General features: G+C 38.2%; 1 protein-coding gene across 2 annotated transcripts in view; it reads left to right on the top strand.

Moving 5' to 3' along the window:
* Positions 1-16,029, top strand: part of SCAMP1 (secretory carrier membrane protein 1) — a 49,310-nt gene extending 33,281 nt beyond the window's left edge. For both annotated transcript variants that reach the window (XM_060235853.1, XM_060235854.1), the window contains 4 exons: positions 312-471; positions 2,315-2,416; positions 8,116-8,233; positions 12,710-16,029. In XM_060235853.1, coding sequence (XP_060091836.1) covers positions 312-471; positions 2,315-2,416; positions 8,116-8,233; positions 12,710-12,874 — 545 coding nt within the window. In that variant the 3' untranslated portion in view covers positions 12,875-16,029. The remainder of the gene's footprint in view (positions 1-311; positions 472-2,314; positions 2,417-8,115; positions 8,234-12,709) is intronic.
* Positions 16,030-22,211: the final 6,182 nt, after the last annotated feature.

The following is a 22,211-nucleotide window of genomic DNA, read 5'->3' on the forward strand; positions in this document are numbered from 1 at the left end:
CATATCTCAAAAAGCTTTTCAAAAACCTGTATCTAAAAAAACAGAGCTGGAAAAAATACAGAAGAGGGCAACCGACATGATTATGAGGTTGGAGCACCTTCCCAGTGAGAAAAGGCTGAACAGTCTGGGACTTTGAACATTGTTTTGTTTTTGAATAATCTATTATGCAAACTGGTTATAGTAATCAAATTTTGATATTATCTGTGGAATTGGCATACTTTAAGTTTTTACATCTAATACATATTATTTCTAATTGATAATATTTCTAAAATGATGGACATTTGATGTATGCATACCTGTGTTTTTTGTAGTCCATGCAGTAACACTATTTCTTAACATCTTCGGATGTCTGGCCTGGTTTTGTTTGGAGCCGAAGCGAGGAGTTGACTTTGGACTGAGCATTCTCTGGTTTTTGCTTTTTACTCCTTGTTCATTTGTCTGCTGGTACAGACCACTTTATGGAGCCTTCAGGTAACAATTTCCATTTAGCATGTAATTAGTGCTATTAAGACTCTACGTTATTTAACGTTTTTTTAATCATCTTCTTGTCACTTAGCTTGGTTTTACAACTTTTCATGTGAATTCTTGTAAAAGTTTGGTAACTTTCAAAGTAACATAGTTGGCTAATTACTAGTCTTTTGCAAACATTGCTTCATTACTCCTTTTTTTATAAACAGTGATATGTGGGTTGATCAAATGAGTCTGTGTGAATCTCATCTATCTAACTCACCAGTTTACAGTTCCATTTTTCTTATGAAAGATTATATTAGCTCCTGATAAGTGTAATGTTACTGTTTTTAAAAAATTCAATTTTTGACTGTCTTTTACTCTGAACTATATTAATTTGGGGTTAGATCCAAGGTCTGTGAATGAAACAGATATGTCCTTCCTCCACTTCTTGAATGTCTCCCAAAATGGCTACTGGATGTTTGTGGACTCTCAAACAGGACATGCTGCAACTTGAAGTTCTGCAGTGGGAAGGGAGAATCAGTAAAAATCACTCAGGAGATTGAATTTGGATCTATCCCATAGTTCTGCAGTTGAAACAATATTTAAAAATGTTAGACAAAATCATGTTATCTCTTGCTAGCTGTATGTGCTTTCTTTTTAAAATGAATAAATATTGTTAGCAGCTGGATTAATATATGGCTAGGAATGGGTACAAACTGGAGAAGTCTCTATCCCATATGATATTTCCTAATCCCCCTCCCTCCGTTTCTAGACCCCCACTGAAGTTATATACTTAAAGTTCACTTATAAAGGTACCTTTAACTATAACAATCTAAATTCATATTCTACCTTTATCGAATACTCATTGTTAAAAAATTGTCCAATGTCTTTTTACGTTCCATTCTTTCTCTACATAACCTCTAAATTTCTTCCACTCCCTTTTAAACACTTCCAAATCATAGTCTCTTAGAGTTCTTGTTAGTTTATCCATCTCACTCCACGATAAAACTTTCAGAATCCAATCCCATTTCTCTGGTATTTTTTCTTGCTTACACAACTGCGCATACAATGTCCTAGCAGCTGAGAGCAAGTACCAAATTAAAGTTCTATCTTCTTTTGGAAATTTTTCCATTTGTAATCCCAACAAAAAAGTCTCTGCTACTTTCTTGAAGTCATATCCCAGAATCTTAGATATTTCTTGTTGTATCATCTGCCAGAACTTTTTCGCTCTTTCACATGTCCACCACATATGATAAAAAGAACCTTCATGTTTCTTACATTTCCAACATCTATCCGACATCTTTTTACTCATCTTTGCCATTTTTTTAGGAGTCATATATCACCTATACATCATCTTGGAACCATAGATTTTCTTGGTCCAGATTTCTTTTCACTTTTTTTCTTAAGAAGCATAATACAGTAGGCGGCATTTTACTTTAGTGATTAGTGAGTAATATATCTCTTCAATAAAATAAGTAAAGACAGGAAGTAAGAAGGTATCATTTGACTATATATTAGGCAACAAGGTGAAGGTTATTTTTTTTTTTTACAATGCAGAGATCCCATCACTGATTGTGTCATTGTTTTAAATTGTTTGTTTTTAAGACTTGTTACTTTGCTGTTTGTGCAATGTTTAATTAGTGTAGTTTGTGTTGATAGCAGTGGGGAATACTGGCTCATAAACTAGGCAGCTCTATTTCCATAGCTGCTGAATTTAGTCATAAAAACAAAGTTTATATATTTTGTATAATTTTAGATGTTTCTGCTGATGATCATGCTTTCCTGACATCATCATCTGTGGTAATGTTTGGCAAATATTGTGAAGACATTTACATTGTCCCCCCCCCCCCTTTCTTTTTTTCAGGAGTGACAGTTCGTTCAGATTCTTTGTTTTCTTCTTTGTGTACATTTGTCAGTTTGCAGTTCATGTCCTTCAGGCTGCAGGTTTTCAAGGATGGGGCAACTGGTAAGTACCCAATTTCATTGTTAATGATGGTGGTGGAGTTGTCTCCGTCATTCTATAATTATGCATTGTGTTGTACAAATCTGCTCATCTGAATATCCTTGGCAAAAAAAAACATAGAGCCAAAGTCCAGGTGAGGAGGAAGTAAAGAGATGTTTATTGCAATAACCAGAGAGCAGAGCCAAGCCAAAGCCTGCATACCAAGCTGCTCTAAATTCTTTCAAAATGGTTACAATTTTATATACTCTTGATGACACATCAGCACATGTTATATACATGTACTAATTGGTTCCATTCCTGCATGATTTCATCGTGAGAACCAGCTACACACTACTGATACATTCTGCCACGATGGCATAAGCCCTTTGGACAAGATCTATGTCACAGAAAGAAATTCTACTTCGCTTGCACATAGACCAGATAAATCCAGTTTGGAGCTCTAAAAGCCCCCTACTTCTAATTGTTGCCTAGGAGCACAGTAGAAATACAGTAAGGCATATGGCAGGGTTATAGATTATAGTGGAATGCTGGCAACTCTTTTGTTCGTTTTCTCAGTGTTAACCCTTATGGATGTTATTTAAGCATGCTTGTGGCCTTTCCAATTAAAGCTGTGTCCCACAATTGAATTTTTCCTAACTAAATGCAGAACTTTACATTTATCTCTGTTAAAATTCATTTTATTTGTTTTAACCCAGTTCTCCAGCCTGTCAAGATCATCCGATATCCTTATGCTGTCTTCTACAGTATTTGCAACCCCTCCCAATTTAGTATCATCTGCAAATTTAATAAGCATTCCCTCTATTCCTTCATCTGAATAATTTATAAAGATATTAAACAAAACAGGTCCCAGCATAGATCCTTGAGGTACTCCCCTTGTCACCCCTTCCCAAGAGGATGAGGAACCATTAATAAACACTCTTTGGGTGCGATCTGTTGACCAGTTACAGATCCACCTAACAGTAATAATGATGATTATAATAATAAACGTTATTAAATTTTGAATCCATATTTTAAGGCATTCCTAGTGTATGTTGACATAGGCTGCCCATGCCCTGTGGGATATCATAGCAACTAAGGCCTATTATGCACTTGTCTTTTCTTTTGCTTTCACTTTGCATTACCATCGGGGCGGGGGTGGTGGTTCCATTCTGCACTGTTTTCCACCCTTCAGTGCTCAATTCGCTTTCTGCTTGCAGTTTTCATAGGGTTTCTCAGAGGTAAAATTCAAAAGCAGACAGATTCCCTTGGATTCCCCCTTTCCTTTTCTTGTCCCTTGGAGGCCACTCCCCGCCCGCAGGTCATTCCACCATTCTACACCTTCTGCCAGATGTGTTAAATCTTAAAACATTTTAAAAGCTGTATGAATTTAATGTTATGAGTTTAACACTATACTCAGACAGCTGTGGGGAGGCAGGGAAGTGAGGCAGGCACAGTGGTGGCACATTCTCCTCTTCCCCAGAGCTGCTGCTCCATTTCTCCCCAGAAGAGGTCTCATGCATGTGTAGAGGCTTGCATGATGTATCTCCCCTTCCCTGGCTGCACCTTGGAGACCATTCCATCACCCACATCAAGGTCGCCTCTGCTGACCAACAGACCAGCCAGCCAACTGTTGAGCTTGCATCCCTCTGTGGGTTGCCCATGCCTGGAGAAGCCCAGCGGTGGTTAGCCAAAGCGGGTGACGGAGCAGAGAGGAGAGAAAGAGGAGGCGGTGGTGTGCTCCCTCCCTTGCACGTGCGTTCGGTGGCAGTTTCCCTGTTTTGTTTCTCCTTCTCAGCTTGCCTTGTTCTCCCTTTCCTCACCTGCCTGCCACCGCTCCAAGCAGGCATGCCCAGGCAGCTGCTCAGCCACTATCCTCTCCCCTTCATTGGTGTTCCATTTCAGAACTGACTGCAAACAAAAGGAGGATCATCAGCGTAGAGGAGGGGGAGGGGAGGAGGGAAAGACTGGTATCTGGTCTACTTTCTCACATTTTTCACATTGGCTGATAACAAAACAAACCATACACTGGAGCTTGGCAATTAAAAAAGGAGCTTTGCAGCTGCTCTAGTTAGTTTAATTCACAGAACTGAATTAAATGGGAGGTACTTACTGGATGCTACTGTGCAGCTGCAGTAGTGCAATTATGCAATTTAAAAACTTTTAGATGCCATCCCCAACATGTAACAAGTGATGTTTCCAAGTAAGCAAAAACTGTGGGTTTTGGTTGTAGCTGCAGAACACACACACATACACAAAATATAGAATAAGTACACCAAGAGAAAAAAGAATAGTGCATACAGCAGGAACACAAATCCAAAGTCAGGCTTAAAGGCTTGACTGCTCAGATTCTCCGCAGGTCAGCAATAGAGAAAAGACGTCAACTTTGAGTTTGCTAAGCTGTCAGAGCCAATCAGCCAATCAAGCCATGAGGCAGACTAACAGAGGAATAAAACAGAGAGAGAGAGAGAAATGGAGATTTTATGGAAGAGTAAAAACAGTACCTAAATTATGAAAACCCTTTCCTAGTAAACTGTAGAAATAATTTTAAAATGAATGAATTAGTAATTCCAGTAGCCTTGTTGTGTAACTAATGAAAGCTTCTAATTATCCTGTTACTCTCCTTCAACATAAGAATATACGATATATGCATTGTAACAGGAAATGCATCCTCTTCTTGTGTGTAGTCCATAGAATAGTTAAGCTTACTGAACTCCCACTGAATTAAAAGGGACATTTAACACACCTTGTCTTTTATTTTCTAATTTATTTCTCCTGGCTCCAACCAATGTTCCCTCTAAGCTGTGGAGTCTTGTCAGCAAAAATTCTACTTCTTGATCTACTGGCATTAAAGCTGTGAACAATCAGTTTGGCTACTGCATAAATTAGTTTGCTCTGGAGCCATTCTTCCTGAACTAAGACAAAAATGTGTGAAATGGAAGCTTAAAAACGGTGTTCTAGCTGACACTAACAAAACTTAGAGGGAACACTGGCCCCAACTCATTGTGTGAAGGTCAGTGCCATTGACTTCAAAGGAAATGTTTATTTACAGTTGATTAACAGCTGTTGCCTTAAAATATAGAATCTACATGTTGTATTAGTAGAGTGTGTCTGATGATGTCTGCAAAGTTCCCCCCACCCTGTTATTATTTATTTATTTAATCTATATATCCCACCCTCCCCATCAAAGGCAGGCTCAGGGCACCTCACAGATTAAGAGTCACACAATCGGATTAGCATGACCAAAGAAGATAAAACAACAGTAAAAACATAAAAACACAAGAACAAAACAACAGTAAAACATAAAAACATAAGAACAAAGCAACAGTAAAAATATAAAAACATAAGTTCCTGTTCACTGCCAGCTTATATATTTGCAAGCTTCATTTCTTACTGGACCAGTTGTATGGAATGACTTTGAGAGTAAAATAGGAGGGTGTGTAATGCTTTGGTATGTCAGCAGCTCAGGAGGTTCAAATATTCCAGGGTCTATGGAAACCTACCCCTAGCATTTCCAATAAATACTGCTGATGCTCACTACTCATTTCTCGGCTTTTTTAAAATATGCAGATTTCTTCAAGCAGTTTGTGTTTGTAATCTTTCTCAAATGAATCAGGATACTTACATATATTGTCTAAAAATTGATTGCTGGATTTGCCAGAGTCTGACTGAACACAGGAAAGACTAACCTGGCTCAGCTTCTCAGTTCTTCTTGCACCAGGGCAGGAAATTAAGTCATATTTGAGCTGGTTGATATGAGACTGGACAATTGTTCATTTTATTAATGTATCACTAGACATAATGTAGAAGCTTGAATGTACAACTTATGGCATCTTACAGGCTAAATAATTAACTGTGGCATAAGCTCTTATGAGCTAGGGCCCACTTCATCAGATGCTCAAAAAGGTTTATGCAGCAATAAATTCATTAATTTTTGTTGTGTCACAAGACTTCGTTGTGTGGTCGCAACAAATTAATACTTCAGTTCATTGGTATAAACATGATAACATGATAACTAAAAGTGATTTATGGCACTTATCTCGCATTTAAAAATACACACTGTCTTGGTCATCCATGGCATCTACATTAGCACTTCAAAGCTCTTTATATGCATTATTCATTTCTGTTCATTGTGAGGTAAGTCTGTTCATTATCCCCAGGCTACAAAGGGGGGGGGCTATAAAGTGTGGGAGGGAGTGAGGCTGATACAGAGTAGCTCTGAAGGTTGTAGTAGGTTCACAGTCAATGCAAGATTAAAACAAAGACCTTCTTGATTCAGAGCCCAGCCTTTTGACTCCTATGCTATTATACTTTTGGTTTATCTTGTGGGTTGTTTTTTTTTTTTTTTAAATAAAATTTAGGGGAGCTGATCATACAACATGTTTGTTCAGTTTTCTGAATTATTCCTATGATGGGAATTCCTGAAAATGTGTTGTATGGATGGTTTTCCTTGTGAGGGAATCTGTCATTTATCTGTGTTGGCAAAATTCCCGTCAGCGCCATTCACATAACATATTTTTACAGGAACCACAAAATGGAACAAATACATTTTTGGCACCTAACAGTATATGAGATTGGAATCTGCATACTTTAGATAATTTTAAAGAGGCTTAGGTTAATTACAAGAATCCAATAAGATGATAAATATATTCATGTTCATTATCTCAACTGAAATATTTCAGTTCTCAGTGCTACCTTAGCAATATTTTGTTTAAAATACTTTTAAAACCTTGAATCTTCTTCGTGGTCTCTGTGATTCACACCCATGGGATAGAGCTCCTGCGCCGATCCCCAAATCTGTATCTGAAAAGCCCGGGATTTTTCCGCGCTCGGCGCCAATGGGCATGCGCAGGCGTCCCAGTATGCATGCTCACCAGCGCCAGCGTGGGGATCCCACCAGTTCCTTTCTGACCGCTGCGCGGAGAGGTTTACCTTTCGTGTCTCCGGTTGGTGAGGTATCAGTTTTTTGTCTTTACTGGTTGTATGTAGCCCGTTTGTTGTTTTCTTAAAGTAGATAGTTAGTTAGTTAGTTTAAAAAAAAAAGTTTGTGTGTGTTTGTTGGACTGCCCTTTGGGGCCTTTCCCCCTGTTTGTTTTCTCCCAAAAGTTTTTTTCCCCTCAGAGGACTCTAAGTGAGTTTTTTGGCTATTGGCAAGCTGTTTCTTCCGGTTGACTGTCTTCCCGCCTCCAGGTATGTCTTGCTTGCTAATCTTCCATGGGTGTGAAGCACAGAGACCACGAAGAAGATAGACAGGTTGCTTACCTGTAACTGTAGAGCTTCGAGTGGTCATCTGTGCATTCACACTACCAGCCCTCCTTCCCCACTGCTGACGGTCTCCCTCCAGTAGGGGCTTCCAGTGGTCAGGAAGGAACTGGCGGGATCCCCGCACTGGCACCCGTGAGCATGCATACTGGGACGCCTGCGCATGCCCATTGGCGCCGAGCGCGGAAAAATCCCGGGCTTTTCAGATACCAATTCGGGGATCGGCGCAGGCGCTCTATCCCATGGGTGTGAATGCACAGATGACCACTCGAAGATCTACAGTTACAGGTAAGCAACCTGTCTTTCTTACTTAGTATCATGAACTACTAAGGTACATGTTAGAGAGAATGATCTATTCCTTGGAGATTTTAGAGTAAGGAACAATAGTCATGGTTCCATAAGATATACCATATTGGAGAATATGCACATATGTACAAACAGTTGTATTTTCTTTTTGTCTCTAGTGGATGGATTTCATCTCTTACTGGGCTTAACCTTAGTATTCCAGTAGGCATTATGATGATAATCATAGCTGCACTTTTCACAGCATCTGCAGTCATCTCATTAGTTATGTTTAAGAAGGTAAGTGGCTTTTCTGTCTTCATATCCTTGCTGTTTGATAAAGTCAAACCATGTCAGAGCAAGAGTGGAATGTAAAAAGACATTGGACAATTTTTTAATGTGAATGGGAGAAAAGAAAGACATTGATTTTTGATTGGTTAGGGGTGCCTTTTTAATTGAACTTAAGTATATAACTTCGGCGGAAGTCTAGTAATGGAGGGAGGGGGGTTTGAAAATATCATATGGGTTAGAGACAGCAAGGACATAATTAAATATTGTAACCATATGTTATTAATAAAAATTGTTTAAAACCGATAAAGTCAAACCATGTCATAAAGCCCTAGTAGCATCTTGCTTGCAGAACAAGGTGGTTTGTTTTTGTTTGTTAATTTCTATCCAACTAGATACAATTAGGAAGGTTGTGAAAGGGAAAATGCATATAGAGAGAATTTTGGCAAACAAAATTGAGCTAGAGTTTGCCCTTATCCCGAGCCACAGTTTGGCCACCTCTGGTTTAGTGCCTCTGAATATGGAGGTTCCCTCAAATTTGTCCCCTCCCCTGTGCTCATCTTTCTAACTTCTATTAAGGGAACTTGTAGATTCTGAGTATTTCTCCACAGTGAAATGTTAAACATACATGCATTTTATTTTACTTCATTGATGTTAATGTTGCTTCCTGGTGGCCAAACTTTCTTAATATAGGAGCCATGTAGAAGAAACATCAGATGTTTGTGAGCTGCAAGACATGAATGTCAGATGTTTGAGAGCAGGAAGGAAGGAAGGAAAATGGGGGAGAAGAAGGAGGGAAGGAGGGAGGGACAGGTGGAAAGAAAGCAATTTTAAATACAGTCTCCGTACCACTGGCTGGCTTGACTTGAAAAAGTGATTTAAGGAGACATCTCCAAGCTGGTCAATGAGGTGTTGGGGGCTTCAAGAGCCACATGTGGCTCCCGAGCCACAGTTTGGCCACCTCTGGTTTAGTGCCTCTGAATATGGAGGTTCCCCCAGTCACCATGGCTAGTAGCCACTAATAGTATCCTTCATGAGTCTATTATACCTGAACAAATTTAAAAACATTAGTAACATGTAGGGAGCCATTCAGGTTGTGATGACAGTCTTGTATAGTGACTGGAGCAATACTAATATCTGGGAGAGCCAGTTTCAAACCCACAGTCTGCCATGGAAGCTTGCTGGATGACTGTGGGCCAGTCACACATTCTCCACCTAATCCATCTCACACAGCTGTTGTGAGGATAAAATAGAGGAGAATGATGAAAACTGCTTTAGTTCCCCATTAGGGAGACATCAGGGTATAACTGAAGTGAAATAAATAACTAGATGATGAAAGGGTTTTTTTTAAAGTCTGTATCCTGGTCCCAGAATGCCAAAAGTCCTACACTGTAGGGAGGGAACTTACCCAGACTTGCAACTCTCTAGCCTTTCCAAAAGAAGATAGTGAACCACAGAAGGGCTATAGTTCTCTGGTAGAACCTCCACTTTGTATGCAGAAGGTTCCAGGTTCAATTCCTGGTATTTCAAGATAAAAGAACTAGACAGTAGGTGATGTGAAAGAAGTGAGGTCTCATTTTTTAGTACAAATAAAATTAAAAGTAAAATTAGTAATTGCCACAGTATGTCCTCAGGTCAGAATATAAATTGGAAGTTGTCTGTAGGTGTGCCTGGGGGCTGCGCCAAGCAGAATGGTTGGCAGATAAATCCCCTTCATAGTTTTCTTCATATTTTTATGTGCATGTGTGCACGCATGTGTGTGCACCTGGAAGTCATGGTGACTGACCCCTGCTGGGGGCATGGAGGATATTCAGAGAGGTGGCTGAATAAAACCTGTCCCCACTTCCCACCTCTGGTATTCCATCCAGGTACTTGCCAAAGTTGACTCTGCTTAGCTTCTGAGATCTGACGAGATCAGGCTTGCCTGGGCTATCCCGGTCAGGGCCCATTGGATAGTTTTCAGTGTGTGCACTGAGTTCCCACTCAGACTTTCATAGCATTCCAGTTAGGTTGAGAAAGACTTTCTGTCTTTTCAGATAAATTAAAAATTGTTTTTGAGGTGCGGTGCATTGTACCTTTTAAATCTGGGGCTATTTAAGGAGGGTTATTCTTTTATGCACCAAATTCTTCACTGAGGGTTGTCTAATCCTCCCAAAGTTAGTTACCTGCTAGCTAAACTTCCAGTAGTAAGAACATAAGAACATAAGAGAAGCCATGTTGGATCAGGCCAACGGCCCATCAAGTCCAACACTCTGTGTCACACAGTGGCAAAAAATGTTATATACACACATACACTGTGGCTAATAGCCACTGATGGACCTCTGCTCCATATTTTTATCTAAACCCCTCTTGAAGGTGGCTATACTTGTGGCCGCCACCACCTCCTGTGGCAGTGAATTCCACATGTTAATCACCCTTTGGGTGAAGAAGTACTTCCTTTTATCCGTTTTAACCTGTCTGCTCAGCAATTTCATCGAATGCCCACGAGTTCTTGTATTGTGAGAAAGGGAGAAAAGTACTTCTTTCTCTACTTTCTCCATTCCATGCATTATCTTGTAAACCTCTATCATGTCACCCCGCAGTCGACGTTTCTCCAAGCTAAAGAGTCCCAAGCGTTTCAACTTTCTTCATAGGGAAAGTGCTCCAGCCCTTTAATCATTCTAGTTGCCCTTCTCTGCACCTTCTCTAAAGCTATAATATCCTTTTTGAGGTGCGGCGACCAGAACTGCACACAGTACTCCAAATGAGACCGCACCATCGATTTATACAGGGGCATTATGATACTGGCTGATTTGTTTTCAATTCCCTTCCTAATAATTTCCAGCATGGCATTGGCCTTTTTTATTGCAAATGCACACTGTCTTGACACTTTCAGTGAGTTATCTATCATGACCCCAAGATCTCTCTCTTGATCAGTCTCTGCCAGTTCACACCCCATCAACTTGTATTTGTAGCTGGGATTCTTAGCCCCAATGTGCATTACTTTGCACTTGGCCACATTGAACCGCATCTGCCACGTTGACGCCCACTCACCCAGCCTCATCAGATCCCTTTGGAGTTCCTCACAATCCTCTCTGAAAACAATCCCTTTGGAGTTCCTCACAATCCTCTCTGAAAAGTAATTCCTGAAAACAATTTAAAAGATTGGCAAAATAAGATGAACAACTTTATACAGGAGAAAAAGAAACCAAGGGTTAGGTAGTCCATCATACAAAATAGGTGGACTAAAAAAGGTCTGAGAAGACAAAATACTCAATTGTTATGATGCTGCAAAACTAACATGGGTTACTGGGTGGGTTTTGGACACTGCTGATTCTTCGGAGGCTACAGTTGAGTTTGCTTACATTAAAATACCATTTTAAAACTTTTTATGCCTCAAGAAGTTGGAGAGAAGAAAGGTATATAATTTTAATAATGTTGTAGTAAATAATTTTTTAGATAATTGGGATTCCTATAATGCAGGGGTGGCCAGCAGTAGCTCTCCAGATGTTTTTTGCTTACAACTCCCATCAGCCCCAGCCAGCATGGCCAATGGTTGGGGCTGATGGGAGTTGTAGGCAAAAAACATCTGGAGAGCTACCGTTGGCCACCCCTTGCTATAATGGAATTGGATAAATTTCAGGGTTTTCTGCTAAGGCCCCCTAACAAGTGAAAAAAGTCAGGATTAGACAGCTATAGGAGTAATAGTTAACAATAATGTTTGATTTAGTTTCCAGAATAAGTAATGGCCAGATAAACAGTTTTTGAATATTTATAACTGAAAAGTTTTCTGTCCAAAATTTTTCAAAAGTTTAAATCTAAGGAAATGTAACAAATTTGAGCAACTGATGATCCAAGGAGGGAAACATGTTTTATCTATGCTACTTAGATATAATTTCAATACTAGACTCAACTTTAAACTTAAATAGTTTTCAACTTAAATGGAGCAGTGATCTTGGTTTTGAGATTCTAGAAGAGGCTGGGAGATATTGCAAAGAATATTGGAACATAATAGTCAATAGGTTTTGACATTCGTGTTTCACTGCAGCCAGAAAAATTATTACTTAACTATGTTCCAGCAGCTCCAAAAAAGTTTCATTTTGTTCTAAAATCTGGTTGCAGCTGCTGGAATACTTTTTGGCAGATTTTGGAAGCAAGATATATTTCCAAAGATATGCTTATAGATTGATAAAATTAAAGAAATGATGCAATTAACCTTTATACAAAGGGGAATAAGTATACATCAATATGGAATCTTTTAATTATATAAATGGAAGTGAATTTTGTAGTAAATGTTTTAGGAGTTAATAGCATGGGAAGAATATGGGTATTGTTAGGGTATCTGTGTAAAAGTTCATCTGTTATGTTATTGTCATTATTTGTTATTTAATAAAAAAATCTTCTCTGCAGAAGATAAGTAACTCTGATTTTGTTGAGATTGTCCTGATCATCTTGACTTGCCTATGATCAAGCATATGTCTCAACGGTTCATTCTGGGTTTTCCCTTAGGTGCATGGGCTATATCGCACAACTGGAGCAAGTTTTGAGAAGGCCCAGCAAGAATTTGCAACGGGTGTGATGTCCAACAAAACTGTACAAACTGCTGCAGCCAATGCTGCATCAACAGCAGCAACTAGCGCCGCTCAAAGTGCTTTCAAGGGTAACCAAATATAGAGAAAGAAAGAAAGATGAAAATCACAACAATTCTCTGGCTGTATTTTATTTTCCAGTCACATACTCCCTAAAGACTTGTATACAAAATGCACACAGCATGTATGTCTCCTCTTCAGCTGTGCATGGGCTAAAACAAGAAAAAGGTCCTTGTTCCATTACTTTATACACTTATTTATTCAAAAGTATTTCTTGGCTACTCTAACTTTAAGTTGTTCGAATTATATTTTTCTCCATATTTTTGGAGGCGTGCTGTGAAAATTTCAACAGTACATCCGAAATTGATATGGCAGCTTCTGGGTCATCTTAAATGGATTTTAGGGGTTTTCTGGTCAGTTGTTCTCTCTGGGACCTTTTACTTTGACAAGACAAGCACTTTGGAGCAACTCTTTTTGTTCTAATAGTTTGCTTCCCTATTTTCTTATGCGAGAAACAGGGCAGCTGACGGGTTTGAACGTGACATTTAGCTGCTGCTATACATCTTCAGCAGCTGATGAAGGACAGATGTAAGCTTAAAATAAGTATGATAGATAATGCAAATTCTTTTTTTAGGATATTAGGTCTTTTGATAAAAATCTGAGTTTGCATGAAACAGTTATTTGGCCACGTTGAGGTAGTGTTTTGGTCCAGAATCTGTCTCTACAACTATGGTTATAGTATTCGTTGGAATCTGTTTTCATGGTGTATGGTCTTCTAGCTTGGAATGGTTTTGCTACACAGATACTGTAATTGAAAGGATATGTAATGCAACATGCAAGGAAGAGAAGTTAATGAAGTTTAATCAGAGCTGAGTGATTATACCTGTTTTTAATTTTGATATTCCTGTCTTCGGAAAACATTTGCCTAAAGAAAAAAAAATGTTATCCTATCTTTTGAACGCTCCCATATAGCTGGATCTTTCTGACTTGTGTTAAATGCAGTGACATTTTTGTTGTATTTAAGCATTCCGTTTTTGTTTTTTTTAAAGTGTGCACTTGTGCTTAACAATGGTACGAAATCTTTAGCCTTGTCAATCACTCTGTTTACTGGTTGTACAAACATCTGAATATACAGTACTTTATTTAAATTTTTAACCCAAACCATATTCTCTAATCAAGATTTTTCAAACTGGCATTTAATTATGTACTTGAATTCTTTTTAACATACTTCGGCCTTTGTGTATGATTTAATCAATTGGGATTTTATAAAATGCATTTATTCAGAAGTTGGTTTAGCACAGTATCAATCAACTGGCTATATGTTTTGCAGAACTAGCAGATGTCTAATAGTTTTAGTTGAACTGCATGTTCTGCAATTTAATAGGCTGTCAGTTCATGTCGCTTTGATGTTCTGTGAAAGATGAATTGTTGAATGGCCCATCTTCAAGATATCTTGGATTACCTTCAAGTTCTGTCACTGAGAACTGTCAAGGTTTTGCAGTGCACTCAGTATTTACTCATAAAAATAATAATTCTTGCCAGTCTGATACCTAAAATGGATCATGCTTGCATATCTTAAATTATGATTGTTACTTCATAGGCCTAAACAATCAGGATAAATTTAGTAACTTCATCACAATCACAAATACTATAAAATGGACTATGTGGGACTTATATTTTAAACCAAGTTCTTTTCAGCTTACTTGTAAAACAGAAAGCAAGTAAAATCATATGTAATGGTAGACTGAGTGTATTCCAGATTAGTAAATATTTGTTTTAGTTTAATATTTATTTGTATTTACATTATTTATGGTGCACCTTTATCACTAGGCTTCAATGTGGGTTACACAGAGTAAGTCAGTACAATCAACAGGATGGGACATCCAATGAATAATACATTGGATTTGATTGTACTAGTCTGGAACCAACCAGAAATATAAAACAGAGTTGGAACAGGATTAGCATGATGCATTAAACGATGCAAAAAGTACATAGGATAGTACTTACAACAACTGACAGTACAAATTATACACAGCAGTGGAGACTGCGAGTCTTTTTAATCTTTACCTTGAGTAGATAGTGGTCAGATCATGCTTTAGGCTGTATCCAACCCTGAAACCAAACTTTTGCTTTAAGGCTTAGTGCAAAAGATAAGTTCAAAGTATAGCTTCTTTAATGTGTTGGGCCTGTCACAATTTGAAAGAAGCCCAAAGCAGTCAAAGAAGCTATGAAATCCTGGACCAGCCCTGGAAAGGTATCTTCAGCCTGAATGTTGAAGACCCCCAGAACTAAGTGTCTCCAGCACTATATCCAAAAGTACCTCTGTCAACTCAGAAAGGGTGCCCACTGTCAAGATGGTCAGTAAGCAAGCAGGAAGCCTAATCTCTCCTTCGTTCCTAATGTAAGGAGCATACAGGCAATGCCAGTGATTGTTTGCACTGGAAGTCTTCACAAGTCAAAATGCAGAGGGGTTGCAGCCACACCTTGGTGCAGAAAAGGAATGACCTTTATCCACTATGCTTTGTATGTAGAATAATGCCTATTTTGTAAACCAAATTATGCAGATATGAATATAATGGTTTGACTTTCATAAGTTTATTTTAATTGCATAATTTTAAACATTGGGGCAATGATACACAGAGGCAAGGGCTATCAAGTGAAAACCATGAAAATCAATCATAGATCTGTCCTAGATCCTTTGCTGGCACAAACCCCAATGGGAGGAAAATTCTATATGTTTTGATGCATATTTTTATTTTATAATGCTTTATTCTGTATCAGTAACATGCAGTTATGCAGTTGGCTGCTAATCTCAGTTCTTATTGTCAGAATCACATCAGATGGCAAAAATTGTATTTAAAAAAAGATTATACTGGACTGTTTTGTTTTCTCAGGGGGTAATATAGAACTTGAAGTAGATACAAGCTACAAGAAACAAGTAGTTTCAGTAGTCCTATACCCATTTTCAATCCCAGGAAATGAAGTGTAATGTATATAGACTTCTATGTCTAGTTATACTCTTTCAAACACATAGAACATAACCTGGATTACATCAAGAGAAACTCAGTTAATCTTCATTTTTTCTGGTTTGAAATGTCTCAGAAGGCTGATGTATGTTAAAATGTTTTAACAAAAAAATAACAGTAGTATGTCAGTTAACAAGTGTATGCCCATTTAAGCCATGTTGTAGTATCCAATTGTGGCAAGTTTTGTTCAAAATACAAAGTTTCAACACTGGAATTTCAGTAGTCTGTGATCTCTTATTTAGGCATTGGAGTTATTTATCTGAGGGATGTCTGTATATTTTGTAGATTACTGACAATGCTTTGCCATCCTGATGAATGTCACAGTTCTGTACAAATGCACACAGATCCTCTGATGTTGCATGTCTGAGTAGTTCAAAGGTTCTGCATATTTATTGTACTAACTCAGTGACATAGAATAAAATGTTTCTGGACAGTTTGTATAGTTTTAAAAACAAGAAAGGTGGGGTGGGGTTTGTAAAAGGAAAAATGCAAGAGGGGTATGTATAGAAGATACCACATATTTTATCTGATCCAGCTCTAGGCAAGCATAATCAACACAGTGCCAGAATGTGAGTAGGGATGCCCATTGAACTGAAAGTAATGTGGCATGGATAGGTAGCACCGGGATTCTGAAGTTCATCCAAATGTGACTATCTTCTGCACACACTGCCTGACATTTCAGTCTGATGTGCATTCAGATGTGACTGACACCCTAGTGTTCATCAGTGCCTCTGTTTTGGCATCACTAAAAATGCAGAAGTAAATGCAACTAGAGCTGAATTGGGATGTTAACTTTTTGTAACCTGTATATAAATTCTGCTGCAGTGGATAAAGTATGTCAATTATTAGGACAACAATTAGAACTGGGACTAGTTTTCAGGAAGAACCCAGAGATAGACACAGTGTTTGGTTTTGTGATGTAAATTGGAGCGTTTCAAAAGAAGATATTATTTGTTGGTACTGATGAAATCTACAAGTATTAAATTTGTCTGGGAATTTGTTGGAAGTAAAATGAAACTTCTGAAAATAATTTTTCCTGGCATTTGTTTGTTGCTTCTGTGGAGGGCTGATATATCTACTATTGGTTCTTATAAATGTAGTAGTTAAATTTTCTTTTATCCGGTGCAAACCAAAGAAACTCATGCCCCTCTTTTTCTGTCCAGTGAAACCTTTTGACTGTTTTCTTCATCAGAATATGGCATCCTATGTCACACAGTAAGCCTGCTTATACATTTCAGGAGAGTTTTCAAGAGCATTTTTGAATTGGTTTTGAGTGGCATGGGTACTGTTGCAAAGAAATTCAGAAATTATATTAAGGCATACATAAATCCTTGTAAATTCTCTAGGTTATGGCATTACTTTTAAAAGGATTTTTATACTAATGGTATTACTTTCATTTTCTGACACTACAGCGTCCTCTTAAATATATCATTCCCAAAACATGTCTAATGTTAACCTTCAAATCAGCTTGGACATGGAATTTTCTTAGTGGTATGCCTGCTAGGCAGGCCACACTATTTATCTGGTAAACTGTATCTTGGTCAGAACAAGGTTTGAGTTCAGTGGCACCTTTAAGACCAGCAAAGTTTTATTGAGTTATTGTTGGTATTAAAGGTGCCTCTGGACTGAAACTTTGTTCTGCTACTTCAGATCAACATGGCTACCAACCTGAATGTATCTAGGTCTGAGAAAACTATGAGCATGCCAGAATTCATGTAACTTTTACTGGCAGCTGTCACCTATTCTTTGGGCACAAGGGATGTGCCCAAACATAACAACAAATTATGGTTTGTTATGGGATGGTAGATTGGAAGTCCTTGAGGCTCACAGTTCAGGCTCTTGTTTTGTGGCCAAGAGAAAAACTCACAGGTTGTCTTTTTTGTTCACTTTAGATTTCATGAGAAACTTTGATTTGTTTGGAACCAGGAATTCTTCTGTCTCTGAACTGTGTGTGAGAGAGGAGGAGGAAAGGAGTGCATATGAACTTGAGGTCCTCCCACCCATAACAACAAACTATGCATTCTGTCTGAGCAGGCACAGTAATTCAATAGCATTAAAATGTATGGTATGCTTTCAGTTTTAAGGGGATCTCAACAAGTTTAGGTTTGTTACGTACCCTTAGTTAAACATGAGAGCTATGAATTGAAATAATTAATCTGTATACATTTATTTTTATTTATAAATTAGACTTCTAGACCACCCTTCCCTTTGGACAGGGCTCAGGGTGGTGAACAACATTAAATGAATACAATTAATGATAAAATAATTAAAGCAGTAAAACAATAAACAATACAAAAGCAGTTTCAGATGGCACTAAAATAGATAAAATTGATCCATTTCCTAATGGAGGGACAGAGAGAAAAAGAAGCCAGACTAAATGAATAGGAATCATTGCTGTCTTTAACCATAAACCTGGCTTAACATCTCTGCTTTACAGGCCCTGTGAAACTGCATTAGGTAGTACAGAGCATGAACGTCATTCAGCAGAGTTCCACCATGTTGGAGTCAGGGCTGAAAAAGCCTTGGCTCTGGTTGAGGGCAGCTGGATATCTTTCAGGCCAGGGATCGCTAATAGGTTCTTCTCTCCAGAGCGTTAGTCTAAATATTGTTTGAAGACCATGACCTGCTTTGTTTGCCTTTTTGCACTATGCCATCGAGTTCATACCACTCCTCATGTAGATAACTTAGATAACCTGAGATCCATGAGTCAGCCATCTTCTACCAGTACTGCTTGTGACTGGTTACAGCAACTCCTAGAAAGGGCTTGTGTAGCTTCATATTACCCATTGCTTGTAATTACTTCTTCCATTGAGCCATATAATATCCTAAGCAAGTATACCAAGGATTGGCTGGGGCTTGCTTGATGACACTGGGGGAAGGATCATACCCTAAATAATTGAAATTCAATATATAACTCATACAAATTAGTAACTGTAGATTCTGCACTGCATTCTTTGATGCGATTCTATTCAAGGTATGTGGGGTTGACAGTGCTGCCGCCACAATAAACTGTTATTTTTCTCTGTTACTTGGGAACATATGATTAAAATGTGTTATTAAAGTATCTTCTGTGACAATCAAACCACTAAAATGTCATCTCAAGCAGTGTGTAATGTATCTTTATTATTCTGCTGTAGTTGATAGGATTGTACCATTGCTACTGTTCTTCATACTGGGCTAGAAAGTCAGTTAAGTTCTAAGATCAACAAATATTTACCTAGTGCTTAGAACTAGAAAAGAGTTGTCTTTTATGGATTCTGAATGCCTAAGGCAGTTCACTCATTTAAGGTCTAAATCATTTATACAATGCAACTGACTTTTATTCACTTATAAATTTATGAGACCTACTGAGTGGTGATTATAGATGATTTTCTCTGCATCAAAGCTTTAACATAGAGTACAATGGCATCTGGGAAATAAGGTAACTTTTTAAGTCCCTGTCTTTTCCATCTATTACTTTTATTTGTATCAAATTCAGCCCTGTGCCCAGCTTTTCTGACCGCTGGTATTAGCTAGTTAACACAGCTTCTGTTGGTATTTCTAAGTATTAAATCAGAACAGAAAACTACAAGTCTTATACCTGCATATGTATATTTTGTTCACATTTGACTTTAAAGAGCTTCAGCAGACAGTTGCTGATAAGTTATTTGTACTTCCTTTTGCAACTGGACCAGTAAAGCAACAAGTCTCCTTTTCTTGTAGTTCCTTTTTCTAATGTGTCTTGCAAAAGGTTGAGTATTGAGAGATTACCATTAATATCAGTGTACAATTTGAAATGATCTATCAAAAAAATTCCAGGGGTTAATAACTGTTTATTAGGCAAAGAAATTGCTATATTGTAGACACATTAAATTAGCAGTACAGCTCAACAGAAATATTTTACTGTGTGTTAACAGACAATAATACACATCAAACATTTCTTCCCCTTAACTTCCTTTTCCTGATGAGCTTATTAGTTGCTAAATATCAAAATACCCTTCACATTTAGAGTTTAGGCTATAAATAATTAAGCCTGGATTACCCAGAGTTCAAAAGATTCTGGAGATTCATCATCACATGTATTGTTACTCCATATTTTCTTTCCAAAGAGAGAAGCACACAGTTGGCACATAATAAACGTTAAATAGTATTATAGTAGCTTTATTTGTCCATGGAATAGCCACTATCCTTGTCCCTTTCAAACCACTTAATTTCTGATCTTGTTATTGCACATCACACACAGTTTTATGTATACCCTTTGAAGTTACTACTACCCTCTGGAAAGATCAATGGCACATTATACAATAAACATTTACAAAAGTGATCCAACCACAGATATTTAAGGAATATTAGCTTAAAATCTGTGAAATACTAAAAAAAATAAATCTAGAACACAGGTTTAAAAACACCAACTGTTCCTTGAGTTAATGCAGTACACATTAAGAAGCAGTCACATTTCTCTTCTTGCAAAGCTGACATTTTATTTTTGTAAAGCATTTTTGAATTTGCACAGGTGAAATTCAAGAGTCCTTAAATCACTGGATGTTTGATACTTACCAAGAGTTTAGTCCTCTGAGTACATGCACTTGTAAACTTTGAGGATGGCAGTGAAACATGTTTCCAAGTGGATAGATCCAAGTAGGCAGCCGTGTTGGTCTGAAATAGAACAAAATAGGAGTTAGTAGCACCTTTAAGACCAACTTATTTTCATGTGCTCTAAGCACACTTCATCAGATGAGTGCCAGATTCCTCGTCTGATGAAGTGTGCTTAGAGCACACGAAAGCTTATGTTCTGAATAAAACTGTTGGTCTTAAAAGGTGCTATTGACTCCTATTTTGTTCATATTTCCAAGTGGGATAGTGTAGCAATCCATTTGTGTAAAATGGGGGGGGGGACCCCATGAGACAATCCTTTCTTGGAAACATGATGTACCACAATTCAGCTCATGTACTGAGACCTAAGCACGGTTAACTGCGTTTGTGTACTAATGAAGCATTTGTTTGCAAACAATGTGGGTTCTTCTCAATATGCAAATGATTGAAATCCCCACTATGTTAATGGGAATTTTGTTAGGATGATATTGTCAGGATACTATGTCCAAATACTGCTGTATGTATGTCTGCATCTATACGATCCCAAGACAGGACTTTCTGACAAGCTTTAGAAGTACAGACTTGGTGTTCATCACAACAGATGAAGTCAGGACCAAAACCAAATTATAGGTAAGTCTCCCTGTGTGTACAGTTTAACAAATCTCATTCGTTACACCAGGTGAAAACTAGTTTATTGCAAATGTTCTTAGATTACAAATGCTAGTCTTCTGATTAAAAGTAAAAGCATTTTGAAGATAATGCAAATCAGAATGTGGAATTTCTAACTGAACCAAGTTTCATTCAGTTGTGGTTGTTAGAAAATTTTGCCATAAAACATGCTAACATTGAAAATGTTTGCTATCATATTGGATTTCATTGTGTTATGCAATGTTCCCTCTAAGCTGCAGAAACTTGTGAGCAACTGGTATTAAAGTTGTGAGCTACTGCATAAATTAGTGTGCTCTGGGGTCATCCTTCCTGAGCTAAGACAAAAATGTGTGAGCTGGAGGCTAGAAATCTGTGTGCTAGCTCATGCTAACTCAGCTTACAGGGAACACTGGTATTATGTAAAGTTAATATATTCACTTTGGAACCCTGAGGAACAGAGAAGTGGGAGGCCTGGTAAATAAAAACAATATTTGGCAGGACCAATCTGTTCTTTCAAACAAGCCATTATCAAGTGCAGCCTGTACTGTTCTGTCCCCAAAAAGTTATCAGTCAGCTTGCTCTGTCAGGTTCATTCAAGTTCTTGTTTAAGTCCTTAAGCTCTACCACAAAGGCTGGGAGCTGATTGGCTTGGATCTGTCCTAGGATTCCCCAGGCATAGGAGAGGAGAGCAGTTTTCACCAATTCTTCTCCCCTGAGGCAACCCAAAACACACTATAAAATGCTGCTTCTGAGGGGCAGGGGACCCCAACGAATAACTCAGATGGAATTGCATGTCTCTCACATAAGGGGCAGATCAACAAAAATTGCTCCCACACCTGTGAAAATCTAGGTGGGATTCAAGCCTTTGAAATAACCCAATTTTCTGGAGAGAATGTTAAAAATCTGGGGGTTCCTTTAACCTGCTGTTATGCCTCATCTCCAGCATGCTTTTTAGCATTAGGTGAAATGACTGGAAAAGGAAACTTTGAAAAACCATAATACATACCTAGATTTTGGCCACAGCAACTCTTTATGTGAATTCAGAGAGGCTTTTCACCTGAGTTACCCAAGTATATCAGCCCTGGCCCAGTTCTGCACAGCATGACTTACTGAGCCAAATACAGCCCACTAGCATGGATAAGCAGTCCATTAGGCCCTTAAATTGGGTTGGTTTTG

This window comes from Heteronotia binoei, chromosome 4 (assembly GCF_032191835.1).
Source record: "Heteronotia binoei isolate CCM8104 ecotype False Entrance Well chromosome 4, APGP_CSIRO_Hbin_v1, whole genome shotgun sequence".
In the NCBI taxonomy this organism is placed as follows: Eukaryota; Metazoa; Chordata; class Lepidosauria; order Squamata; family Gekkonidae; genus Heteronotia; species Heteronotia binoei.